The 24289-nt window shown below is 50.5% G+C and overlaps 1 protein-coding gene across 2 annotated transcripts in view; it reads right to left on the minus strand.

Moving 5' to 3' along the window:
- Positions 1-24289, minus strand: part of MAP1A (microtubule associated protein 1A) — a 34796-nt gene that overhangs the window by 3855 nt on the left and 6652 nt on the right. The window contains exons 1-4 of one of the 2 annotated variants that reach the window (XM_081170804.1): positions 18263-18387; positions 10091-10173; positions 9379-9519; positions 511-8848 (exon numbers count right to left, since the gene is read on the minus strand). In XM_081170804.1, the coding sequence (XP_081026930.1) occupies positions 511-8698 (8188 nt within the window). In that variant the 5' untranslated portion in view covers positions 8699-8848; positions 9379-9519; positions 10091-10173; positions 18263-18387. Of the gene's footprint in view, positions 1-510; positions 8849-9378; positions 9520-10090; positions 10174-18262; positions 18388-24289 lie in introns of those variants that run through there. The other variant, XM_081170803.1, reaches the window with a different exon arrangement.

Genomic DNA, 24289 nt, shown 5'->3' on the forward strand with positions numbered 1-24289 from the left:
ATCACAGTCCAGCACTCTACTCTCCCCTTGGCCAACCAAAAGCCCCAAAGGGAAGAAGCCTCCAAGCAGAACGTGAGCGCAACAGCAGGACTCTCCCTGCTTGCAGTCTGCAGCAACTGGGTCTCAAGAACCTATCACCTCTGACAGTGGAGGGCTCACCTGGCTGGTGATCCCTTTGCATCTCTGCCTGAGATCCCCCCAGAGAGATTCCCCCTCATAATAATGTATTTGGTAATAGCCACACCAGAGTGCAGCGTTTCAGAACTGGAGACAGTGTATTTTCCATCAGGAAAAGGTAGGCCTGATTTGTCATTCATGCCCAAGATTAAATCCACAGGAAGTGCTTCTGGCAATCTTTGTGCCTAAACCAGGGAGCAGAAGCAGCACATCCTGGTTCTGGGAAAGTCTCCCCGACTTTGGGCAGAAGACAAATGGCTTGACAACCAGAGCTGAAAGCACAGACGCCCCCACAATTCCCACCAAGAGGGCCAGGCCTCTGCTCAGTCTTACCTGGGCTGGTTTTGACGCCGTTGACAAGGTTCTTGCCAGGGTTGGGGGGACCCGTCTCTTCTCCATGGGCCTTCAGGGGCTTCTCTCTCTTGGCCAGTGCTGGCTTTGGAGGCCGGTCTGGTGGCTGTTGCTTCAAGGGGGTCGGGGACCATTTCTCAGGCTTCCGGGCAGGGGAAGAGGACTTGGGCTTGCCCAGCGGCTTCCTCACCCCTTTGTTTTTCTCCTTCAGATCCTTCTTGGATATTTTGTCAGGCCTGCTCATGTTCTGATCGTTGAGCAGCACCTCAGGGTCCATCATGCAGACATCTGGGTGTGGAGGGTGAGGATGGGGGTCCACCAGGGTGATGGGTGGGGGATCATGACCAGCTCTTGTGCTGCTGCTGCTGCTGCTGCTGCTGTGATGGGAGCTGCCCACAGCTTTGTCGACTGGGAGGAAATCGGCGTCTTCGTCGGAGTCCATGGCCGCATCAGCTGTGATGGAGGGGCACTCCTCTGTTTCTGGAGGGACATCCGAGTCAGACTGGGAGGTGCCAGAGTCACTTGCGGAGGTGGGGGGAGTTTCTTCTGTTGTGGCAGGGGGTTGCCTATGGCCACCAGGGATGGAGTGTGGCCTTCCTTTCACAGAAGGGTGACCTTCAGCCTGGGAACATTCACTCTCCTCTGATGAATCTTGAGGACTGGGATTGATGAACGATGGGGACAGCTCTCCCTTCCTTTGCTTATACTCACACGAGAACCTCTGCCCGTACTCTGAGGTAGCTCCCAGAGATGGCTCCAACTCATGGGAGGCGTCACCATGATCCTCTGCTTGGCTGCCATGCTGGGCATCTGGAAAGAAAGGCGGGAAAGCTGGCTCACAGCTCAACAAGGAAGAGGGACGGCTTTGTCTCTCACAGTCCTCCTTCTCGTCATCCTCCTTCTCCTCCTCATCTTCCTCCTCGTCGTCCTCACTCCTTGTTGCCCCTGTGAGATGTGGCCCACCATGGAAAGCAAGGGGGCTGAGGCTCACCTCTGTGGGCCCGTTGGCAGTGGCAGCTGCCTCCTGCTGGCAATGGGGGGAAACAGCCAGGATGTCAGGGAGGGGAGTGGCTGCTGGCCACTCTCCAGGGCTTGGGGGCTGCTGTGTGCAGCTAACTGTGCAGCTGGACTCAGACTGCTGATTGGGCAGAGAGGGCAGGCCCAAGCTGGCAGAGGCATCTCCTCCCATTTCACCTGAAAACATCTTTGCAGAACCTGCTGGAAGCTGTGGAGACGTGGGTTGCTGTGCTCCCTGGGCATCTGGCCCAGCAGCTGTTCCTCGATAGGGGGGGAACAAGGGGCTCTCACTGACTGCTGGATGTGTTGAGATGGAGCCCCTCAAGAAGGTTTCCTCAGGAGAGCTAGATGACTCCCTGTGCAGCTGCTGCTCTTGGGGTGCCCCAGAGAGAAGCTTCCCTCCTCCTGCTGGGAATGATGAATCCTCACTAGAAACCTTTTTGGATACCTCCAAGTATTCATCTCTCTTGCCCTTTTCAAAGGGGTCAGAATCAGGGATGCCAAAAGCGAGGGATTTGTCCCTTAAGTGGGACGAGAAATGTGCTTCGTGCCGGAACAGGATGGATGGCTGGTGCATGCCCAGGGAAGAGAGTTCAAAGCCCGAGGAAGAGCAATCCAGCCCTTTCGTCAGCAGCGCTGGGCCCTTTGGAGGGTCCTTCTCTTTAGCAGCAGAACCAAAGCAGAAGCCTTTGGAGTCAGTGTCACCAAAGCCTTTCCCTATAGAGACCTCTTCCTCTTCTTCTTCTTCCTCCTCCTCCTCTTCTTCTTCTTCCTCCTCCTTTTTGGAGCACGGCTTGCTTGAGGCCCACTCCTGCCTTTCTGGACCTGCAAGGCTGCCATAGGCAGCAACATCCTCAGCCTTCAAGGCTCTTCTCTCTGTCTGACTCTCCTCTCCCAACAACGCACCATAGGATGCTCCTTGCCATGTCGCTGACAGACAGTCCTCCTTCTCCAATCCCGAAATGTCTGCATAGGGTTCCTCTTCCCTCTCGCTGGCTGGCTTCAGAGCTGAAGGGGGCTCCCCTGGGTGCTTGGATTCCTTTTCAGACTTCTCCTTGGCCCCCTTCTCCAGCTCTGAGTCGCTGGCGCTCTCTTCTCCCCTTCTGGCTTGCTCATAGTACATATCCTTGGGCAGGGAGTGCTTGGGAGAAGGAGACCTTTGCTCCTGGCTGATGTTTGCATCTGGAGGGTGGGCACCTTCAATGTAAAGAGCTGTCTCCTCCTGCTTCAGCACGCCTGCCACATCAGTGTGGGAGGTAAAGCCCTTGTCCCCCAGAGAGGCTGCAGGCAGGGAGCTCACCAGACTTCCTGGCAGAAGAGGTGAAGAGTCTGCAAGGCTCTCATCAGGCTGCGGGTTGTCCTGGGCTGCCAAGCTCTGTGGTACACTGGGCTTCTCTGCTCTCTGAAGAGGATGGCCCTGGGCATGGACCTCTGCATACTCAAAGGAGGGCTCTGCTTTGTCCTTTGGGGAAACTGGAGACGAGAGCTCTTTCTCAGTAGGAGTGTAGAGGCAAGACTCTTCTTCCTTGGAGGAGATGGGGTAAAGGGATGTCCCTATCTTGAGACCCACATCTTTTCCAAAGTGGCCAATGCTAGACATGACAACATTCTCATAGATATCTGCATAATGGAAAGTCTTCTCATGAGGGTAAGGAGTTGCTTCTCTCTCTTCCCCTTTCCCAAGAGTGTCAACTTTGGGTTCACAGAGCCCAGACTGACTGGGAGAGTCTGTGGTGCTGAGCCAGGAGTGACGCTCTGCTTGGTCAATGGAGACTGTGTCCTGCAAAGAGGTTGTGAGGTCTCCACTTCCTCCAAAGTGGGTGGACTCATTCTTCCCTGGCTCCACAACTGCAGGGGCCCTGTCTTCCTGGGATCCTACTGGACTCAGCAGAGCTGCCTTCACAACCTGCTCCTTTTGGCTTTCCTCTGAGCAAGTGTGAGATTCCACCTCAGCCTCCTGCTCTCTGTCCTGCATCTCTTTGGGATCCCACTTGCTTTTGTAGACATCATCACCCTCTGATCTCCTCTCTGTGGTTCCTGATTGGAGTGTGGGCACACTTTGGTCTACTGCAGGGGACTTTCGCTGCTCTGGTCCAGATGCTTCTCTCTCCTCTTCCAAAGCAGGAGGCTCCACCACAGAGCTGGACCATGGCTCTGTGGCCACTTCCTCCTCAGCTTGCCCAAGCGGGGACTCCTCCCTCCACCCTGTTGTAGGTGGAATCTTGACAGGGTGTGGAGGGGACAGTATGGCCCATTCCAGGCCGGATGTTGACACACTTTCTAACCCAGAAGATGGGGGGCTTTTGGAGCCAGGCATCTTGGATTCCTTTGTGTCCATGGCACTGTGTTCAGCAGCTGCTTGTGGAAATGCCTGTGTTTGGTCAGATGTTGTTTCTGGCATCTGCTGGGCCACAACCTTGTCACTCACATGGGAAAAGCGATTCTCAGGAGGTGTCTCTTGCTTCAAAGTTGCAACGTTTTCATGGAAGTGCCTGTATCCTGAGTCCCAAATGTCTTTCATGGCCAGTCCAGAAATGTCATCTTCAGACTCTGCCGCAGAGTGAGAAATCACTCCCTCTTCAGTCATGGGAGGAGGAGGAGCCTTTGTTTCATGTTTTTCTACTTCCTCGTCCAAGAAGGTACATTCCCCTCTTTCTTTCCCATACTTTGGCTTTTGCTCTTTGCGTGGCACTTCCTTCATCTCCTCTGTAAACCACACTTTCTTCTCAGAGTTTGTGTCTTTCAGATAAATATCTTCCATTTCAGGAGATTCCTCTTCTTCTTCCTCCTCCTCCTCTTCAGTATCCTGCTCCTCTTCCAGCAACCGACAAGGCTCCATCTCCTCAGAGGAGACTTGTGAGGGCTCCTTCTCTAGAACTGGGCTTGGTTCTGTGAAGCTTGAAGACTTTGAACCTGGGCTTTCTTTGGGGGAAGGTCTTGGAGATGGTTCTTTGATGGGCTCTTTTTCAGCTAAGGATACGGCTCTGGCATCTTCCATAATAGTGTCTGCAGAAGACATCGTGAGGGTGGCATGACTGTCTTGGAATGGATCCTTCCCATGGAATGAAAGGGAACTAAGTGAATTGTCTTTGGCCAAAGCTTCAGATGTTTTGCTTCCAAAAGGGCTCTGATCTGTGTAAGCCTGGTTGCTCATTTCAGGAGAGAATTGTTCTGTGAACACGTCTGATGAGGACTTCTGAGCAGGGACCTCTTTTGTAGACGGAGACTGAGCATCAGGTTGAGAACTCTCTCCTGTGAACATGTGCAAAGAGGTTTCTTCACTAAGGCTCACAGAAATGTCGCTGCCTTCTGGGGAAGTGTATTTGATAGCAACTGTGGGGGGTCCCTCTTGGCCTAAGCTGCGCTCTGTGAAATGTAGGGCATTCCCATCTTCTGGCAATTTTTCCATGGCAAAATCATCTGAATATTTTGCTTTCCCAGGAGTGTCTTCAATAAATGGGAACACCTTTGCTTCCTCTGGTGAAAGCGATGTTGTGGGCGCTTGTGAAGAACTCTCACCAAAAGCTCTATCGGAAAGTTCCTCCCACCCTTCTGGAGGAGGAATTTCAGCCGCAGAGAAGAGCACCTCATGGGCAGGGCACTTCATGCTTTCCTGGGAGGCTTCCTCGGTAGTGTCTGCTCCCTTCAATGGAGAGCCCTCTTTGGGCTCTAGAAGTGTGTCTTTGGTGAGAGGATAAAGGTCAGAAATGTCCAGGGTCTCTTGCTTGTGGTAGAAACTGATGGCCAGCTCCTCTTTCTCAGGAAGCAGTCTCCGATCCTCACTCTGGACAGGTGCAGATTCTGATGCAGTTACACTTTCTGGGACAGGCTTGTCCTGAAGGAGAGTTGATGCCTTTTCCCCCCCAGAAAAGAGCCCCTCAGTAGCAGCGATCTCTCCTTCAAAAGCCCTGGAGATCTCAGTAGCTTTGCTGGGACTTCTTTCTTCATCCCATTTCACAGGGGCCTCAGAAGACTTGTCAAACAGCTCAGCCTCCACAGTGTCTGATTTCTCCTCTACAGGGGACTGGTGGAAAGGTGTGTGCCCAGCGCTGGTGGGGCCCGACTGGGTGGGAGATGCCATCTTGACTGTGCTGTCATCAGGGCTCATGCACCGCTCTTCAGCCTCACCAGAGCCTGCAACTACCTGCAGCAACTGGGCTTCTCCGTCGAGTATCAGCATGGCCTCTTGGGATCCTTCCACTGGCACTCCTGTTAAATCATCTCCCAGGGGCCCTTGCTGAGAAAACAAAGGTGCATCATAATGACCCTGCGCTCTCCAAGGCTTCTCAATATTTGGTGTCTCATCTTCTTCTTCCTCCTCCTCTTCCTCCTCCTCCTGTTCTGGTTCCTGTTGCTGCTGCAGGCCCTTTTTGCAGGCCTCAAGCCTTCTCTCACCTTCTGCTTGTATACGGAAGTCTTCTGGAGGTGGAGACTTGAAGCCTTTGTCCTCCTCTAGTGAAGATGTGGGAGAAATGGTGCCAGCGGAGGGAACATAGTCCAGACCTTGGGTAGCCTCTGTTCTAGAGGAAGGGATGCTGTTCACTGTATCCAGCAGCAAGGAGCTTTTGCCAGTATCCTCTGTCTGCGGTGCTGTTATCGAGGCAACAGACTGGTCCTCTGCAACAGAGGTGGCGAAAGAGGAGAGCTTGTCACATTCTGTGATGGATGTTGCTGAAGAAACATGCTCCTCTTCCGCCAAGGGGGCAGCCACAATGTTGGTGGGGTAGGCAAGGACTGCAGGGTCTTGGCCAGCAGCTGCCATGGCCTGGATCCCGTGGATAGCTTCAAAGGAGCCGGTCTGGTCTGGCACCGCAATGTCAGAGGAGCTAATATCTGTCTTGAGCTGGGGCAGCCTCTCCTCCTGCTCATCATGGATCTCTTCATCGGAGATGGTCTGCTCTGTCTCTGAGTAGCCAGGGATGGTCTCATCCTGGATGTAGGAGATGTGTTCTCCAAGTGGGGCTGGAGCACCACCCAGGCAAGATTCCTCCTCCTCCCCCTTGCCCATTCTTTGCTTCCCAGGCAGTCTGCTTTCCTCCTTGGCCTCTTTTTCCTTCCCTCTGGAGGGAAAGAGGGGACCTTCTGGCTGCTGGAAGAGAGAAAGCTCACTCTTCTCTGCCTCTTCCCTTTTGGCCTCTGCAAGGGGCTGTTCGGTCCCTTCCAGCTCTGCCTGTTCCAATCCCTTATCTCTCCTGTCCATTTGCCTCTCTGCCTGTGTCTCCATCCACTTCATTTCCAAAGGAGAATATTTGTCTTCCAAGTAGTCACCAGAAGCCTGCATTATATCTCTCTCTCCTGCTTCTTTTCCGGAGACTTCTTCTGTTCTCTCAAGGGGCTCCCCCAAGGCGGCTGCTCTCTCATCAGGTCTTTTGGGCATTTCACCTCCTCCCTCCTTGCCCGTTTCCTCCTCTGTTGCACCTTGGGACCAGGAGTCTGGGCCACTGACCCCTTCTGGGATCAGGTCTGTCTCCTGAGCAGCCACATCACCAGGCCCCTGCTTTCCTGCCTCTCCTTCTGCAGGACCAGGTGCCTCTGGAAGCCTGGCCTGCTTTTCAGCCTTCAGCTCCTCAAAGTCCTTGGTGAGGTCTTCTGGGGAAGACAAGACCAGCCTGTGCTCAGCCACGCCTGCTGGTTCTGGGGGCTGGCTTGGTGGCTTCCTGGGCACAGGCAAGGCCTTCTTTGGCTCTCCATGGGCAGCGTCCTTCTCAGCTTTGCTGCGAGCTTTCTCTGCTTTGATCCGGCCAGGAGCTTTTGCCTTGTACAAAGTCTTCCTCACTTCAGGGGTGAATGACTTCAAGTCTGGCTTTGAAATCTTTTTCAGCTCTGGCTTGGCTTCCTTCTTTTTCTCTTCTTTCTTTGACTCCTTCCTTTCCTCTTTCTTCCCATCGTCTTTCTTAATCTCCTTCCTCTCTTTCTTGATCTCTTTCTTCTCCTTGTCCCTTTTCTCCTCCAGCTTAGACACTTTCTCCTTGAGGTGCTTCTTGCCCATTTTGTCTTTGTTGTGTTTCCTTTTCTCTGCTTTGAGGGCATCGCTGGAGTCCATTCTTACTTTCTCTGCCTTGGGGGGCTTTTCCAGTGGCTCCTTAGCCTTCTTCTCTGTTTTGGTCTCTTTGAGGACCTCGGACTTCACCTCCTTTGCTCCCTCCTCACCACCTGTCTTGGCAGCTGCTGGCTTAGAAGACTTGAGGCTCTCCTTGCTGTCTGTCCTCTGCTTGATCTTGGTCTGCTTGAGTGCCAGGGTGGGAAGGCCAGAGGCAATTTCTTTCTGCGTAGCAACAGGATACTTCAGGAAATCCAAGTGCCTGAGTTTCTCAAGCCCTTCCAAAATCTTGTTTTGTGGTGCATTCCCAGGGAACAAAACTCGCACTATTTTTTCCGTAGGACTTGCTGGGAGCCACACAACCAAGGCGGTGATGGAGGTCAGGTAAGGTACAGAGATCTCCCCTTCCTTCCCATTGGGCAGAATGATGCCCGTTTTGGCCTTGCTGTTCCCAGCCCACTTCTGCATGAGGAACTGCATCTCCTTGCTCTCCTTGACTGGGTTCAAGACATACATGTCCAATTTCCCAACACCCATTTTGTGGAACAAGGTGATGGGCTCAATTGTGTTGCTGACCACCCTGTAAAGGGGCTCTGGCTTCATGCCCAGCCTGTTGAGGTACTGCAGGGTCAGGCTAGCCTCCTCAATGCTTCTCTTGGCCTTCATGGAAGACTCGGGCATTTTGAGCTTCTCAGGGACGTTGAAGAATACCACCCCAAGCTCAGGGGAGATAAGATTCTTCATCCAGTCACTGTAGTTGGTGGAGCCCTGAGACTGCTCCTCGTCCTGCTCAGCGATCTTCCTCTGCAAGAGACCATTGATGCCAGGGAGGTTATCGGCCCCAATGTGGGTCAGGAGAACAGAGTCAATTCTGTCCAGGTGCCGCACCAGCTTCCAGAAACAGGACTTCCTCTCTGAACCGCCATCCACCAGGATGTTGAACCCATTGACGGCAAAGAGCGCTGAATCCCCCCTCCCTCCAGGGAAGATGTAGCAGCAGGGCTTGGACAGCTTGAGGAAGCCTCCTGAGGTTGGGGGTTCCAAGAGGTCAAAGGGAGATGGGACATCCACTGTCTCAGAGACATACTCGGCAAACTCAGAGACCCCATCCATCTCTGGCAGAATTGGGTCAGGGTTCAGTCTCAGACTGAGAAGGTCTTGGAATCGGGGGTGTCCTAGGTTGCTCCAATCTCCCTCTCCTAAGCACGACACAGTCAGGGAGGCCTTGGAAGCTGGATCTGTGTTGCTGAGAAGCTGGGCAACCTACAAGAGTCAGAAGCAGGCAATAGTCAGAAGCACCCCAAAAGGTCCTTGACAAAAAAACCCAAAATGTCTTTTTTAGTCAAATCCATGCAAGCTCAACTTTTAACTAGAAGTGGAAACCTACCAGTCAACCTATGTAACAAACTATTGTTCTTGGGTGGCCAGAGGTGTCCACCAGATGTATCAATAATAGTATCCTGGAAATATGTTACTCTGTGTATGTGTGTGTGTTGGAGATGTGTGTGTGTTGGAGACTAATAATCTGAAAGGGGCCTCTGCAGGAAATTGAGTGTTTCCCAAGCCTACAATAGGCCAGGAGTTGGGATGCATGGTGAAGAAAGTTCTGGTAACACATCCTGAATGCCTGGGAAGATTTGTAACGTGTACAACAGTAGTAGCAGCAATCCTCATTTAAGGTGGTCCCAAACTCAGTACCCCAAGTCAACAGCCTGAGGATGGCCTCCAAAGCCACCTATCTCAGCCAGATTCCTACACATACAAATCCCAGATTCCCCACCCACCCAATTTACCTCTGGATCTGCAAGGATCTCAGCAAATTTCTGGTAGGTGAAGGTCCCAGCCTGCAGGATCAAATCTCCTTCTTGGTCTGTGCTCTGTCCAGAGAGCACCAGCAGCTTGTAGGCAGAAGGGTCACATATCAAGGAACGAACCTGTTTGCAGCAGGAGAGACAGTTTCAGCTCCTGAGTTTTGGACTTGCAGAAATGCTGCCCTCACTCGGATAATGCAAACGGCCATGTCTGATGAATGAGCTTGGAAAGGCAGTCCTCTTTGCATGTTGCCTAAACATGCTTGAGTCTGGGCTCTAGACACAGCCCCATAATATCCCAGCCCTGCCCCAGGCAAGGTCACAGGAGGGGTGGCAGGGAACCTAAATACTCCCCACACCTGGTCAGGATAATCTGTGCAGTCAAATTTAGCTGCAGGCAGAGAGGAAAAGCAGAAAGGCAGCCAGGTCCCTAGAAGTGGGGGGGGGGGAACTGGGTGCAGTCCTGAGCACAGGGCTTTGCAGGAGGGTCTTTGTTTTAAGGCCTTTATCTACTCCCCTTCATAAATATTTATCCTGACGGGGCAGGAGGATGGTTTCACAAGGGATTTGCAGCTGGTTTGCCCCCAAAGTCAAGAAGCGGGCAACTTTTGCACCATGCCACTGTAGCAACTCTTAGAGGTGTAATTCCATTGGTTACATTGACCCCAGGTAGGCAGGAACCCCAGAGCTTTACCTCTGACACAGTGCTTTGTTCATCAGGGTTTACTAGGATGACTGTGTCCAGGTCCTCGCTCTGGTGGTGGAGGGTCCTCTGACCTAGGGAGACAGTAGAAAAGGCTATGTTCAAAACAAGTGCTCGTAGTCAGTGCCCAAGGGCAAAACAACTGCCTTCAGAACCAGGCCATTGTGGCTATCCAGGAGAAGCTGGAAGGGCTGGCAGTTTCCAAGCTGGCTTCAGCTTTCCCTGCCCTCTTCCTGGGGGAAGTGACCTCCAGTACAGTAGCCCAGACCAGCTACTTTTGAACTCCCACCCCAGGGAAGCTGCAGGAAGATTCCTTGGTGAGTGGCTTCAAACAACAAATGAAAACCAAACTAGACCAATACATTTTGGCACAGGCAGTATAGCTCTGCACAGTTTATGCTAACCATTTGGGGGGCTGACTTCAGCTTTCAGTGGGACGGAAAGTGATTTGCTTTAGGGCTGAAAGGCTGCTCTGGAGTCCTGCAAATTTGAGATGTGTGCTGATGAGGAAGCTTCTTCCAGCACTGCTGGATATGCAGATGTGTTTGGATGTTCAATGAGCAAGACATAAACATGCCCATAGCATGGATCTTGCAAATGCTCTAGCTTCAGGCAGCCCCTCCCCGCTTCTCAGAATTGTGCAGGCAGTTGTGAGTTTGGGAAATGAGCAGAGTGTGTGTGTGTGTGTGTGTGTGTGTGTGTGGCGAGGGTTCCTCATGAGCCTGCAGTGATCCTTGCAAAAGAGATGAGCTGCCCAACCCGATACTTTCACTGGGAGCCTGGACTCCTGCTGCTGAGTTGTAAAACACTCCATGGGTTGAGCTCTGTGGCCAATTTAAAATGCATCCATTAAAAAAAAAAAGACAGACACACAGTGTGTGTGTGTGTGTGTGTGTGTGTGTGTGCGCGCGCGCGCGCCCGCCCAGGATTTTGCACTACAGCAGCTGTTCCTGCTTGGCATCCATCGTACAGCAGCTGCTCTGGGCTCCAAGGACTGAGCTGAAGCCATGAGCTGCTCAATTCCCCTCCCCTCCCTGGCCCTTCCAGCTCTCCGTATTTCTCTATAGATGAAGATGGACAGAGGATTTTGAAAGGAGGGAGGGTGTTCTGGAAATGCTTTAAAGGAGGGAGGGTGTTCATAAAATGATTTTATGACAAAAATCAAGCACACCTTTCATTCTCTAGGGTCAAGCTCTGGAAAAAATGAGTCATGCTCATTGGAAGCATGAGGCTGCTCTGCCCAGCACTGTGTGACTAGCAACCCAGGAACTTATTAAGAAAGAAGTGAATGGATATACAAACAAACGTTCCTCCAAGCCACTAAACAAGGAGGTTGAGCCAGGCCAAAGCTGAGGACCACTTCTCCCCAAAGGCCTCTGCTTAGGAAACCATCTCCCTCTCTCCCTCTGCTGCATCCCCTTCCTCTTTCCTTTCAAGGTCTCTTGGGAATGCCCCCTCACTTGCCTTGCAGAGAGGATGCAAAATCTCTTGTCAATACTGTATACATTTGCTGAGCAATGGTTCCCCCCACTTAACTTTCTTCTGTTCCCAATCCCAAGGGACCCAGAAAGTGGTGGGAGGGGTGTGGGTGTCTTGCCACTGAACCTGCAGCATTTCATGGATTGCAGGCACCGCAGAGGAGGATGCTCACCACACTGCTACTGGTCCTCTCCCACTGAAGCCCAGCAGGGAGCGTTTCTGGTTGGCCTTGGCCTCTGTGCCTGCTGCACCAGCTTCAGACTAAGCCTTAAAGGACAAAGCTGGCCACCAGAGAGCACCCTGCCTGCCTCCAACCCTCTGTGGGCCTGCCCAGCTGCTGGCTGCTGCTGCAGCAATTCATGTCAGTAATCTCTCCCAGGAAAACAAAGCTTGGCTGCTTAGTATTCTGCTTGCATCAGAGGATTTCCTCTGCTCACAGCTGATATTGCAAGAAGTGGGCAGGGGAAGGAGGCAGGCCAGGCAGGGGCGTGGAGAAGCCACTGGGTCAAGGACAGGTGTCCAGGAGATGGCAGCCTCTTGTTTGCTGGCCTTCCCACCCACCCCCCATCTCCCCTCCCCAGCAGATTCCAGAAGCCTCTGCAGAACTCCTGGCTGCTTCCACCATCTCCTGGTACCTGCAGCCTGCAGCCCATCTCTCCTTTCCTCTTGTACTCTCCTCTTGCAGGCCAAGCATCCCATCTGACAAATGCAAATGAGTTGGCCTGCTTACAAATGTGGACCAAACTAGGTTCTCCAGTGCCCCAGTGGGCAGAAGAAGCTGTAAATGCCTCACAACCTGGTTTCAAGGCTGTCTATGTAAAGCTCCCCTGCAACACCTTTCAGGCCAAAGCTCTTCCAGGCAGCTTGCAAAAGATCTTTAAACCATAAAACAGTTTTTAAAATATAAAGGAAAGAATCCAGTTACAAAAACTAAAAACAGCAGCAGGGTAAAACCCACCTCACCACACTTCTAACAGAATGCAATCTGAAACAAGTAAGTTTTAAAGTCTCATTTTAAAATGAACAAAGATGTGGCCATGCAGACCTCTTTTGAGCAAGAATTCCAAAGATCCAGAGCCACTCCTAAAAAGGCCTCATCTCTAATGCCTGTTAACCTGCTGTATCTGGCCACGAGCCTGCAAGGAAGGCTTCTGGGGCCCAGGCAGCTTCATATGCAGATGGTCCATCAAATAAAACCAACATTCAAACCATTTAGGGATGGAAAGGTCCAGATTAGCATTTTAAATTGAGCCCAGAAGCAAATCAGAGCTAAAGGCATCTGGTATGTAGTAGTGGTGACTTATTTATTTATATTTTTAAAAAAGTAATTCTAAACTACTTAATATTTCAAAAATCTCTAAATAGTGCACGTTATATACAATATAAAATCTAAAATACAGCCAATAAGACAAACACCTAAATCAAGCAGAAATTTAAGGGGTTCATACCCATAAAACAGGGTCCAAACCTATGGGTCAGGGAAAGCCCAGGCTTCTTCTATGCTTTTTTATGCTCTCCTCCACATGCATTTTGTTTCATTTGAAGTCTCCATATTACAGCAGTCTATTCATCTACTATAACATGCTCTACACAGAAGAGTTTGATCAACTGATCTAAAGAAATCTAAGGGAACTGGAAATCTGACAGCTCCTCAATACCCTGCCTGGCCCTTGAGACATGGTGCACCAGATCAAGAAGTTAGATGGCGCTAGAGCTCTGGACTAAGCCATGCATACTGTGGCTGGGAGTTCTTTGCATCCTCCCTGCCCATAGTTAAATTTATTGCAAGAAAACCCCAGCCCCACCTCTACTTCTGCCTTCAAACACCCATGCAAATGGGGGAGGGTTCCACTCTTGCCCTTTGGAGAGGGGGCAGACTAGAAGCTGGGCAACGAGAGAACCCTTGGCCCTGTGAGTGGGCAGGAACTCCTCTCCTTGTGGCTGACAATGTGTGCCAGGCCAATGGCTCCAGCAGGGCTAGACAAAGCACAAAGCCATCATCTGTTCTGGATTCCTGCATACCATTCTGATGGCTGCTGGGATTTGGCTCTGTGGCTGACCATGTGGGGGAAAAAAGAGAGTTTGGCCCTAGAGGGGGGCAGTTTTGCCATTGTCTATTCGCTTCTTGGCACTGCCCAGAAACCTGTGGGGCTCAACTGATGAGCCCCCACTCTTTTTCCAGGAAGATGTCCACTCCCTTTCTGATTCTGCTGGTGGTGGCCTGCCTTTGCAGTACTTCACAGCAACTAGACCTACCTGTAGGATGACCTGTCAGTAGCTGATGGGTCAAAGAGAACTAGAAAAACAGGAGACACCCACCCCCAAATGCCTAGGAATCTCTGACTGTGGTGGGAGCAGTGATGCCAGCTTTGCAAGGCGGATGGGTGGCACCCACGCAAAAGAGGGAGCGCAGACGCAAGGTGGGTAACCTAGTGAGCCTTCAGGTAATGTTTTTGTAGATGGAGCCACTCAACTCCTGCTGTCCTCATCTGACTCATCTCCTTGCATTTGAACAATTCCCATCCTAAAGGAGGGGCTGCACCTAGACTAGATTTTTTTAACTTGTTCATTAATAAAACTGCTCAGAGAAATCATGCAAGTTTTGGGGATTTGATGCTATTGATATGTGGAGGACACCCAACTCTATATTTCCTTCCCATCTAAATCTATTCTCCCCCCCCCCAACTCCTACATTAGCATTTGCAGTTAGCATTGGATCAGAAAAGGGCTAACAAAATGATGCTTAATCCCAACAAGACAGATGTTTTCCTAGTCACAGAATGGCAGCTCAGGGAAAGGGGATTCAGTCTGCCTTGGCTGAAGCTGCATCCCCCTTGAAAGCTCAGGTTTGCAGCTTGGAATGCTCCTGGATCCAGCCTTGGACACAGATGTCCAGGTCCTGGCGATGTCCACAAGCAGCTTTGCTCAGGTGAGATCAGTGGGCCAATTGCATATGGTGAATTCCTTTTGAGGGATCTTTAGAAAAGTGGGTGGGTGGGGGGATTTCCCTATATTGTAATGACTTGGTGCAACCACACTTGGAATATTGTGTACTGTTCTGGTTTCTGTACCTCAAAAAGGCCATTGTAAAGCTGGAAAAGGTGCAGAAATGGCCCCCCAAACAAAGGAGGGAAGGGGTTGGCACAACTCCCCTATACAGAAAGGTGACATAGTTTAGGGGGTGAATTGGAATGAATAAACCTAAGGTAGTCATGTTTAAGAATGTCAGCCCTCTAAGTCTTTTTAGTTTAAGAAAAGGGTAAGCAGTGTGTGTGGTGGGAGAGTGGGAGAGAGAGAGAGAGAGAGAGAGGTGCTAAAGAGATATAAAATTAAGCATGGTATGGCAAAATTAGATACAGAGAAGTTTTTCGGAAGACACAAGATTTACCCACCAGGGAAGAATGGCAGATGAAGTTGATGGACTACATGGAATTGGCGGAAATAACTGGCAGAATCTGAGACCAGGGAGAAGAGTCGGTGGAAGAAGACTGGAAAAAGTTTAAAGACTATTTACAGAAATACTGTAAAATTAATGAATGTTAGAAAAATGTTGGAATGAAGTTATATGGCTTTAGTAGAAATGTTATAAGGAATTAAGTATAAATAGATTAATAGAGCATTAAAGGGAAAAATAAGGTTAGAATGTGTTAAGACAATTATAGAATAGAAAACAGGAAGATGGAAAGGAATTGCTGAAACAATTAATAGAAGTGGAATACAAAAAGGGAGGTGTGAGGAGGTCGTGGAAATTAGTGAAAGAAAGATAAGATATTGAAATTGGACTGTGTTTTAAATGGTTTTTGTTTTGTTTTGTTAGTTGTATGTTAGTGTTTTGCAGTGTTGTTGTTTTTTTGTATTGTATTGTATTGTTGTATGTTTTTTCTTATGTACTTGTAACTCCATTTAAAGTTTTAAAATTTAAATTTTCCTCAGTTGGCTGCAAAATACAAAACTATTTTTTGGCTTTAGGAACAAAACCCAGTTCTAGTACTTTATCATATACTTAGGGAAAGTCTCCCTTTCTTTCCTTTCCGCGCAGTCTTTCAAGGTAGCTAAGAGCATTTTAAGAGGGTACATCTTCTTGGAGGGCATTTGGAGGAGAGGCCCGATTGCTGCTATTAAATGTTGCTTAGTGATTTGTTGTTCTTTTAATGGACTGTGTTTTTTATGGATTCTTATTTACTTGTTTTATTGGGAATTACTCTGTAGCTTGGGGAAATAATACAAAGTTTTAAAACATACCATGAAGAAAGCAGCCTTAAAATGATCAAATACAGGAAATGAGTTTGTCCTCCAGAACTCCATGAGGCGTGCCTTTGGGAATGCAAAATTATTTGCATCTGGGGTGCAAAATCCACTCAAAAATTTGCATAGCGGGTTGGCCTCCTACACTGGGTCTACTCTGGCTACTTTGGAACCGCAGTGGAAGCAGTTGCCTTATACAGAACCAGACCAATGGGGTCCATCAAACTCAGTTTTTTATACACTGACTGGCAGCAATGAGACTCCAGGATGTCAGGAGACATTCCCAGGTCTACCTGGAGATGTCATCAAGGACTAAGCCTGGGACCTTTTGCAGACAAAGGAGGTGATCTAATGACTGAGGCACCACTACCCTTCACCTTTCAGAGCTGGAGAAGCAGGGAAGCGATTCTGGATGCAAACTCTGGCTGTATCCTTCTGCATAACTAACCCAGTCCTTACCCTCAGAGGTAATTGCACTGCACCTTGGCCTTTATGACTGAAGGAAGATTAAGAATTCAGTCCTACACACACTTACCTGGAAGTAAGTTCCAGATAACTCAATGTGGCTTACTTCTGAGTAGCCAAGCATAGGGTTGCAACCAGGCCTCCTGGCTCCCTGTAATGCCCTGCAACCTCTGGCAATCAAATTGATATTATTCTCTAGTGTTGAAGCGTTTGCAATGGATGGCCACAGGATGCCACTGGAAGCTTCTGCATGAGGAAGCAGCTTCCCCACCCCAAGATTTGGCTTCCTTTCCATTCTGCCTGATAAAGAGGGTTGTATGGCTCAAAAGCCTGTATCTCCTCCATACCAGCCAGCTGATCCAATAAAGATAATGCCTTGCTTAGGGCACAATCCAGCCAAAGCTAAGCACCTTTAAGTCCCACTGATTTGTTCTTAGACAGATGTTCCAGTAGCTTCAGATAGTGACTTTCACGGATTGTCCACATGCAGGAAGAAAAGCCTTCCATCAGCAGGAGGCTTCTGGGGCCTCCTTTCTTTGGCTCAGCCAGGATGGTCCAGGCCAGACAAAAGGAAGGACTCTTTCACACAGCAGCACAGAGGTAAACCCTGAAATTCACTCCTAGGAGAGGCAGTGATGGTGGCCACAAATGGGGAAAACTTGAAAAGAGGAGTGGACAACTTCATGGAGGGGGATAAGGTTACCAATTAGTGCAAGCACAAATGGCTGTGTTCTCTGTCCAGGGTCAGGATGCTGAGAAAATGTGGAGGAGCACTGTGCTCTTGTCCTGCTTTTGAGCTGCCCCTTGGGGCATTTGCTTGGCCACTGTGAGAACAGAGCACAGAACCAGCTGAGCCCCCTTAGGCCTGATCTTGCAGCTTCAGGGCTCCTCTAAAGTGCTTAGGACCCTTGACTAGGAAGGGGCTTCCAAGAGGAAGTGGGACTGGGGTGGGTCAGAGAGAGAGAGAGAGAGAGAGAGAGAGAGAGAGAGCTTGACCTGACTGGCAGACAAGATGATGCTTGGCACTCAGTCCGGCCTCAGCCCCAGCAGCACCGTGCTGCTGGCATCCTCACTGGCACCAGAGGGTGGGGCACCCATGTTGGAAGAAGAGGGCGAACTCCACGGGACTAAGCTGAGACATCTGAGCAACAACGCGGGGAACGACGGGGCTGGGCAAGCAGGCCAGGAGAAAGCATGTGCGGGGGGGGGGGGCGCAGTGCTTCTTTCCAATCCATCTCCGGCAGCGTTCAAGAGCTCTTGGAGAACATCCCCCCTCCCGCACCGCTTCTGGAAGCATCGGTGTCTGAGAAGGCGGGGGCTGGTCCCGGAGGAGGCGTGCTCCCAAGGGGTCCGGCAGGCCGGAGGCCGCCAAGCTGACTCCCTGCGCCCCCCACCCCCACCCCACGCGGCACTTGGAGCAGGCGGGCGCCAGCTGCAAAATTTGCCGCAGTGTGCGCGCCTCGCGTGCGCGCTCAAGAGCCTCCGCCACCGCGTCCCCCCTCCCCGGCAAAGGCGAAAGGGGGCGCTGGCCGGACCCTTTCCCGGAGGCCTTGATGGGCAGGCTAGCTAGCCAGCCTGCGAGCTGCCCCCTCCGGAGCAAAAGCACCAGCGCCTCCGCCTTCCAGTCCCAGGAGGGCTAGCTGGCCCATCTGCCCAAGACCAGTCCCCCCCCCCGGGCAGGGATACCCCTCGGGGCACGTCCCCGCGGGGGGAAGCAATGAAGCCCGGGGGGGTGGGCAGCACCTGCGGACGAGGATGCTGCTGCGCCCCCTCCCTCCTCTCCCCACTCCGCTCCCTTCCGGAGGTCGGGCATGCGGGGTGCAGCCCCCCTTCCGTCCCCCGGCGGGCCTCCTCTCGGCCCGTGCGATGCGCGGAGGGCTCTGGCCACCCTCGCCCTCCCAGGATCCCACCCCTCTGGCCGGCTGGCCGGCCGTGGCCGGTCCCATCCCCGCTCCCCCCACCCCATGCACGTACCCGGTGAGGTGGCGACGCGTCCCTCCGCCCTCGGCTGCCCTCCGCGACGATGCCGGCTGGGCCTGGGCTGCGCCAGGCAGCTGCTGTCAGTGCAAAGCGGCGGCGGCGAAGTGGGGGGGGGGAGGGGGCGGAGCTGCTCCCCCCCGCCCCGGCAGCCTTAACCCCTCGTGAGCCGCGGCAAGGCCCAAGGCCTCCGAACTGCCCAAGCACACGACTGAGCAGGAAAGGGGCAAGAGAGGGCTGGAAGTGGGGGGCGTTGCACGGCTCTTCCGCAGGAAAGGAGCTCGCTCAGGTTGTGGATGCAAAAGGAGCCACTCCACTTCCCTCCTGCAAGACCTGGGGAAGGGGAGCCCGCAAGTGCTGTTCTAGAGGATGCATCAACAGTGCAGTCAAGTCGTCTCCAATGAGGCTTCCTCCCAAGTCAGCGAAACGGGCTGCTGTGAAAATGGAAAAGGAGCCAGATTCCCTGGGAAATGTGGGGAGCTGTTTCCACACAAGAAAATGATGCCCAACTGCAGAGAGAATTATTTTTTTGGGGGGAGCAGGATTTGGCATGTCTGAGCTGAGCCCCCATTTGGATGTGCTTTAGCATACATCCAATGTCACCATCTGGTGCCCAAAGGGAACCACAACAGGAGGCATCCTCCCATCATTAAACCATGCTTGGCTGTCATCTTGGGCCTGGAAATGAACGTACAGATCACATATGATTAAGAGAACTGAAATGAATTACAGGTCCTCTGAACCCCAGTTGCTGCCCGGAGGGTCTGCTAAGCTCTGCCAGGCTGGTTGTAAATAAAAAGACAAGAGAGATGGGAGGAGTTTGGGGGCTTGAAGCAAGAAGTTCCACTTCCGAGGCCAGTAAGCCACTCTGGCCTCGGAGTGCTGTTCATGGCTGTTGGAAGGATTTGCTGGCCTGGAAGGAAGAGGAGGTGTTGCCACATTCAGAGCAATTGGCAACAGGAAGCCTTTCGACTGGCCAGGCCTAGTATGTGCTTGGCCACTCCTGCTATAGCTTCTGCCTGTCAAGCCCAGCTCAAATCTGGTCTAAATTAAGGTGTCCAGGGAGATGTCTAACCTAGTCCAGGCAAGGGATGCATTTAGTGGACTAGTTCTGCTAAGGTTAACAAGAACAGGAAAGCAGTTAAACTGTTGCTGTTCTTATTGATTAATTAATTTACATGTAGCACCACCATTAAGAAATCACCATTAAAAAACACTAATTCTTAATGTTGCCATTTCTGGGGTCTTATTCGTCTTTTGTGTAGAGGCTGGCCTGTTCATCTTACTCAAAATGTGGAAGATCAGATATTGTCCCAGAATATCTCTAGCAGTGGCAAACACACTTGAGTTCTGCTTCTCTGTCCAGCACTGAGAAAGCTGAACAGGGAGACTGGGACATCATTTCCATCAGTATACTGTAATGCATTCCAGCGAATGCAGCAAAACTCCAGGAAATTAAGATGCCTACAGAACAGGATATCCAGCTGATTCCTGACAGATGACCAGCTTGGTGCCTGTGAGGGTAGAGGTGTGATTTTCAGCTTGGGAAATACATTTGTGTCTTAGAAGGGCTTTGCATATAATGGAATTCCAGCCTCTTCATGGAAGAGAGTAATAGGGAAAATTCCATGCCTCACCTACAGGAGTTGACAGGTGTCTATAACTGACTTGGAAGTGCATGTACTGAGCTGCAATGACTACACAATCCAGGGAGGTTCTATATGGAAGAGTGACACTTTCATAAGAAACAACAATAAATATTGTATAGGTGTGTCATCCTCCTTCCCTCTCTTTGCAAAGATCAGGGGTGAGTACAGATCTGCCTGAAGGCAAAACAGCACCATCCACTAGGGATGGGTGGGTATCATTATTTCAGATTATCAGTTTTCCAATCTTAAATTCAGATTTTCACAGATTAAATTCAGATTTCAGATTGCTTCATATCCACGGAACTTGTGGTCAGTTGGCAAATAAGGCATAAGGAGAGTAGGAGGTGGGCAGCTTGGCCTCTGTGCTGCTGTCTCCTCCTCCAGTCTCTCTTGATCCATTTCACTCCACTTTTTCCAGCAAAAGAGAGACACCCAGATACAGAAAGGACAGAGATGGCCATTGTGTTGATAGGCTAAATTGCTCAAGGGATGAAAGTAAGAGTGACCTATATAAATTAATGGAGAAGTCCAATATTTTAATATAGATAGATTTGGGCAGCAGTGTGTCCATCCACCCTCCAAAAAAATGTTAGAGCAGAAACTCTTTCCTTTATTGCAAATTCATTTCTTATTTAGTGTGAAACATTTTTAAATTATCCCTGCTAATACAAACTCCAAAGCAAATACTGTTCATTAACTCCTTGGCAGGGGTTGTGGCTAGCAGGGAGTGGCAGCGCAGCTCACACTGAATCCTACGGTTTCCAAAAATAGGGGTCTAATACTTGTCCACAGCTGTTAGGCCCCTGTTGCAGGTTGGGTGGAAGCTGAGAGTGCAGCTTACACTTTTGCCATGATATCCATCATTTTATGCTTACATTGCAGATTGAGCTGGGAAGCATTAAACAAGGATCAGCTCACTGTTATACCCCTATTGCTGACTGGAAGACTGTGGCAGGACAGAGTAGTGCATGGCAGACCTTCAATGCTCTTAATATTTCAGGTCACCAGCAGGGCTGAGGCAGATTTGGATTCTCACATTTGTCAGGTTGCAGCAAATCTGTCATGCACTCAGCTCTCCATTGTGGCCTAGCCAAGCACTCAGCTGCATGTAGAAGATGTGGGACATTAGAAATACATATTCTTAGAAATTCAACTTTAGAAATACATATTCTTGCTAGTTAGCATGAGAAGGGGCTAACACTACCGAGATGTGTTGTTGACAGGCTCAGACCATAGAAATACAATTGGTAGGCATTCCCCCCTCCTCTGCTGTAGAAGGCGCATGTAGCATTTCCTGCTTCTTCCTCCCTCCCTTTCTTTCTTTGACAAGCGTTGGATACAGACAAAGCTTTGGGCACATGGCTGAAGTTGGTTATACTGTAGATATGAATACATGTTTTACCTGCATAGTTTTTACTGCTGCCTTTACTGTGAACCAGCAGAAGGTTATAAAGTAAGTAAATCTTGTTTTAAACTTACTTTACAAGTTGTTTCTTGATTCTTTGTTAAGTGGGGTAAGAAATAGAAGACCAGGTTATTTCATAGCTGAACTTGCTCAAAAGTAGGCTTTACAGTGGACTTTAAAAGCAGGCATTAAAGTAGACTCTCCTTCTATGGAGCTTTTTAAGCAGAGGTTGGATGACCATCTGTCATGGATGCTTTAGCTGAGATTCCTGCATTGCAGGGGGTTGGACTAGATGACCTTTGGGATTCCTTCCAACTCTACAATTCTATGATTCTACAGCCTAATTCTTATGCTTTAAATTTTTGCTGCCAATTATGGGATTTTAAAACTCTGTTCAACCTACACACGTGGGAGCCAGAAGGGATAAATTGCAGTTAATATATCCTCTCCTACCCATAAAACTCATCCTACAGAAGCCTCCCGTTCCATTGACTTGCATGGAGACTTTGAAATGTCAAAGAGGTGATGACGCGTGAGCTGAAATCTCCAGGGATCTTGCAGCCCAGAACCTGTTAGAAGCAAGATTGAGCTCTGTGTAGATCTAGCCATGAACCAAAGGCCAGGATACCATGCGTAATGAGCTGCACACAAACTCCTGACTCTCTTGCTATCCTTCCATGAAGGGAAAGCATCAGGAGACAGGCCTGTTTACATCTTTTCCTGCATCTCTGACTTCTCGCATTCTTCAGGGTTGTCCCGCCTTGCTTTAAACAAGCTGCTTCCCCAATTTTTCGTCAGCACTGACCATGGTTGCACGTAAGGAAGTGGATGTCAGTCACCAAAGCTTAGAAAAATAAATGAGATGTCAACAAAGAGTGTTGTGGCACCTTAAAGATGGAAGTGCAACACTCTTCGTTGACATCTCTTTCTTTCTTAGTTCAGTTTGCTCTTTGAGATGTAGTAACATCCTTCCATGAATTAACTCCTGTGGTTTTGAAGTCTCTTTTCCATGGCTACCTCTTCTCAGGTTTCTCCTTCCGTTTGGAGACCTGATAGTTCTCTGTTCTCAGCCCCCTCCCTTTGTTCCTTCTAGGCTACCTCTGTGGTGTTATGCTGATGATATCTAGCTTGATCTTTCCGCCCTTCTCTCTTCATTCCTACAAGGCCAAGGTCCCTTTGGCACCATCCTGAAGGATGCCCAATTTCAGGCTGCATCTTGGGGCAGGGAGAGCATTGACCAGGGCAGCAGCTTCAGCTTTATTTAAAAAAATAAAAAGAGAAGAATAGTTGTAGGCAGTGCTATTTTTCTAGAAAAAGCGGTCCCGGAATTCACCAGGAACACCTCCCCTTGTTCTCTTATAATGGCAATGGGCCCACCTGAGAGGGGCCAGAACTGAGCCCTGGTTGTAGGAGATGTTGGCTCAGAAGAAGCAGAGCTCCAGCTGCCACCACCCTGCTTCCGTCTCCTCAGGATGCCTACCATGACCCTGAACCCAAGCAGTTACCAGGAATCTTGAAGCAGAAGTGGAAAATCCTGCTGCACCAGGCATAGCAGGAATACAAACAGAGAAGGGGCTAAACTTCAATTCCCAACAATGAGCCTTAGTCTGTATCTGACCCCCCACCCCCGTCGCAGACAACCCCACAAAGATAGCACTTCCGGAGCCTGAGTCCCACAAGGAACCCTTGACACCCCACCCCTACCCCACTCTCAAGCACGGGCGATACAGAAAGCGGGAGAGGATGATGATAATAATAATAAAAATAATTTATTTATTTGCTACTCATCTGGATTCGGTTACCCCAACCACTCTCAAGGTAACAGGGTGATAGGTGGGATCCAGGCCAGAGGATTGGCTTCAGGGAGTCTCCACTCTTGAGGATCTAGGGGAGAGACTGAAGGAATGGGGAGATTTGGCCCAAGACCAGGGGTCCTCGAACTACAATCCATGGGCCAGATCCGGCCCGCCAGGGTCCTAAATCCAACCCACACAGCCATTGCAGAACCCAAAAGAGAGGAGGAAGCGGGGGAGGGGGGAAAGGAGGGTGTTTATGAGGCGCCCTTGGAGGCTGGCTCTTCATTCATGTGGTGCGCCACTGCCGCCTGCCTCAGCCCTCCCACTCCTCCTCAGTTGGGTTGCCCTCCTCCTGCGAATGGTAGGGGGGGCACAGCGGGGCTGGACCATGCAGTGGCAGCAGAGCCTACTTCCTGTGAGGAGAAATGGGGGGGGGTCGCCTTCTCAACCCCCCTCACTTGAATGGGCAGGTGTTTTGTTTTTTGGGGGTGGGGGAGGAAAGGCAAGGAGGGTTCTCCCCTCCCACAACTACTTCCCTCCTAACGGTCGGGAAAGGGGAGGGGGTGAGCTGGATGTTTAGGGGGTGCTGCCAGGCGAGAGGTGGTGTGGAGCGAACACCCCCCTTCCCCAATGCTGCTCAGGCCCCCTGCTGACAAGCTGCGTGGTCTCCACCGCCAGCCCTCGACTGCCACAGCCTTGTGGTGGGATCGCAGGCATCTCTTTCCCTCCCTCCTGCCCCCACAGCAATATCTCACCCTTTCCCCTTCAAAGGTGTGTGTATTGAAATGGGTGTTTGTGTGTAACAGCACATTTTCGTAGCCTTCGGTGGCCCCACCCCAAAATATTATATGCAAATGCAGACACTTCGAGATGGGATCCCCCTACCCCACCTTATCCCCCCCCCCAGCTTAGGCCTGGCTTGTTTATGTTGATTAAAATTGTTCTTCATTTTAAATATTGTATTGTTTTTCCTGTTTTTTGTGCACTACAAATAAAATACGTGCAGTGTGCATAGAAATTTGTTCATATTTTTTTCAAACTGTAGTCTGGCCCCCAACAGTGTCTGAGGGACAGTGAACTGGCCCCCTGTTTAAAAAGTCTGAGGACCCAATACAAACATAAAACGCCAGTGGAGTGCAGCATCTCCAAGCTGCCCATTTGGAGCTGTCCATGG

The sequence above is a fragment of the Podarcis bocagei genome, assembly GCF_964188305.1.
Source record: "Podarcis bocagei genome assembly, chromosome: 14".
Taxonomy (NCBI): domain Eukaryota; kingdom Metazoa; phylum Chordata; class Lepidosauria; order Squamata; family Lacertidae; genus Podarcis; species Podarcis bocagei.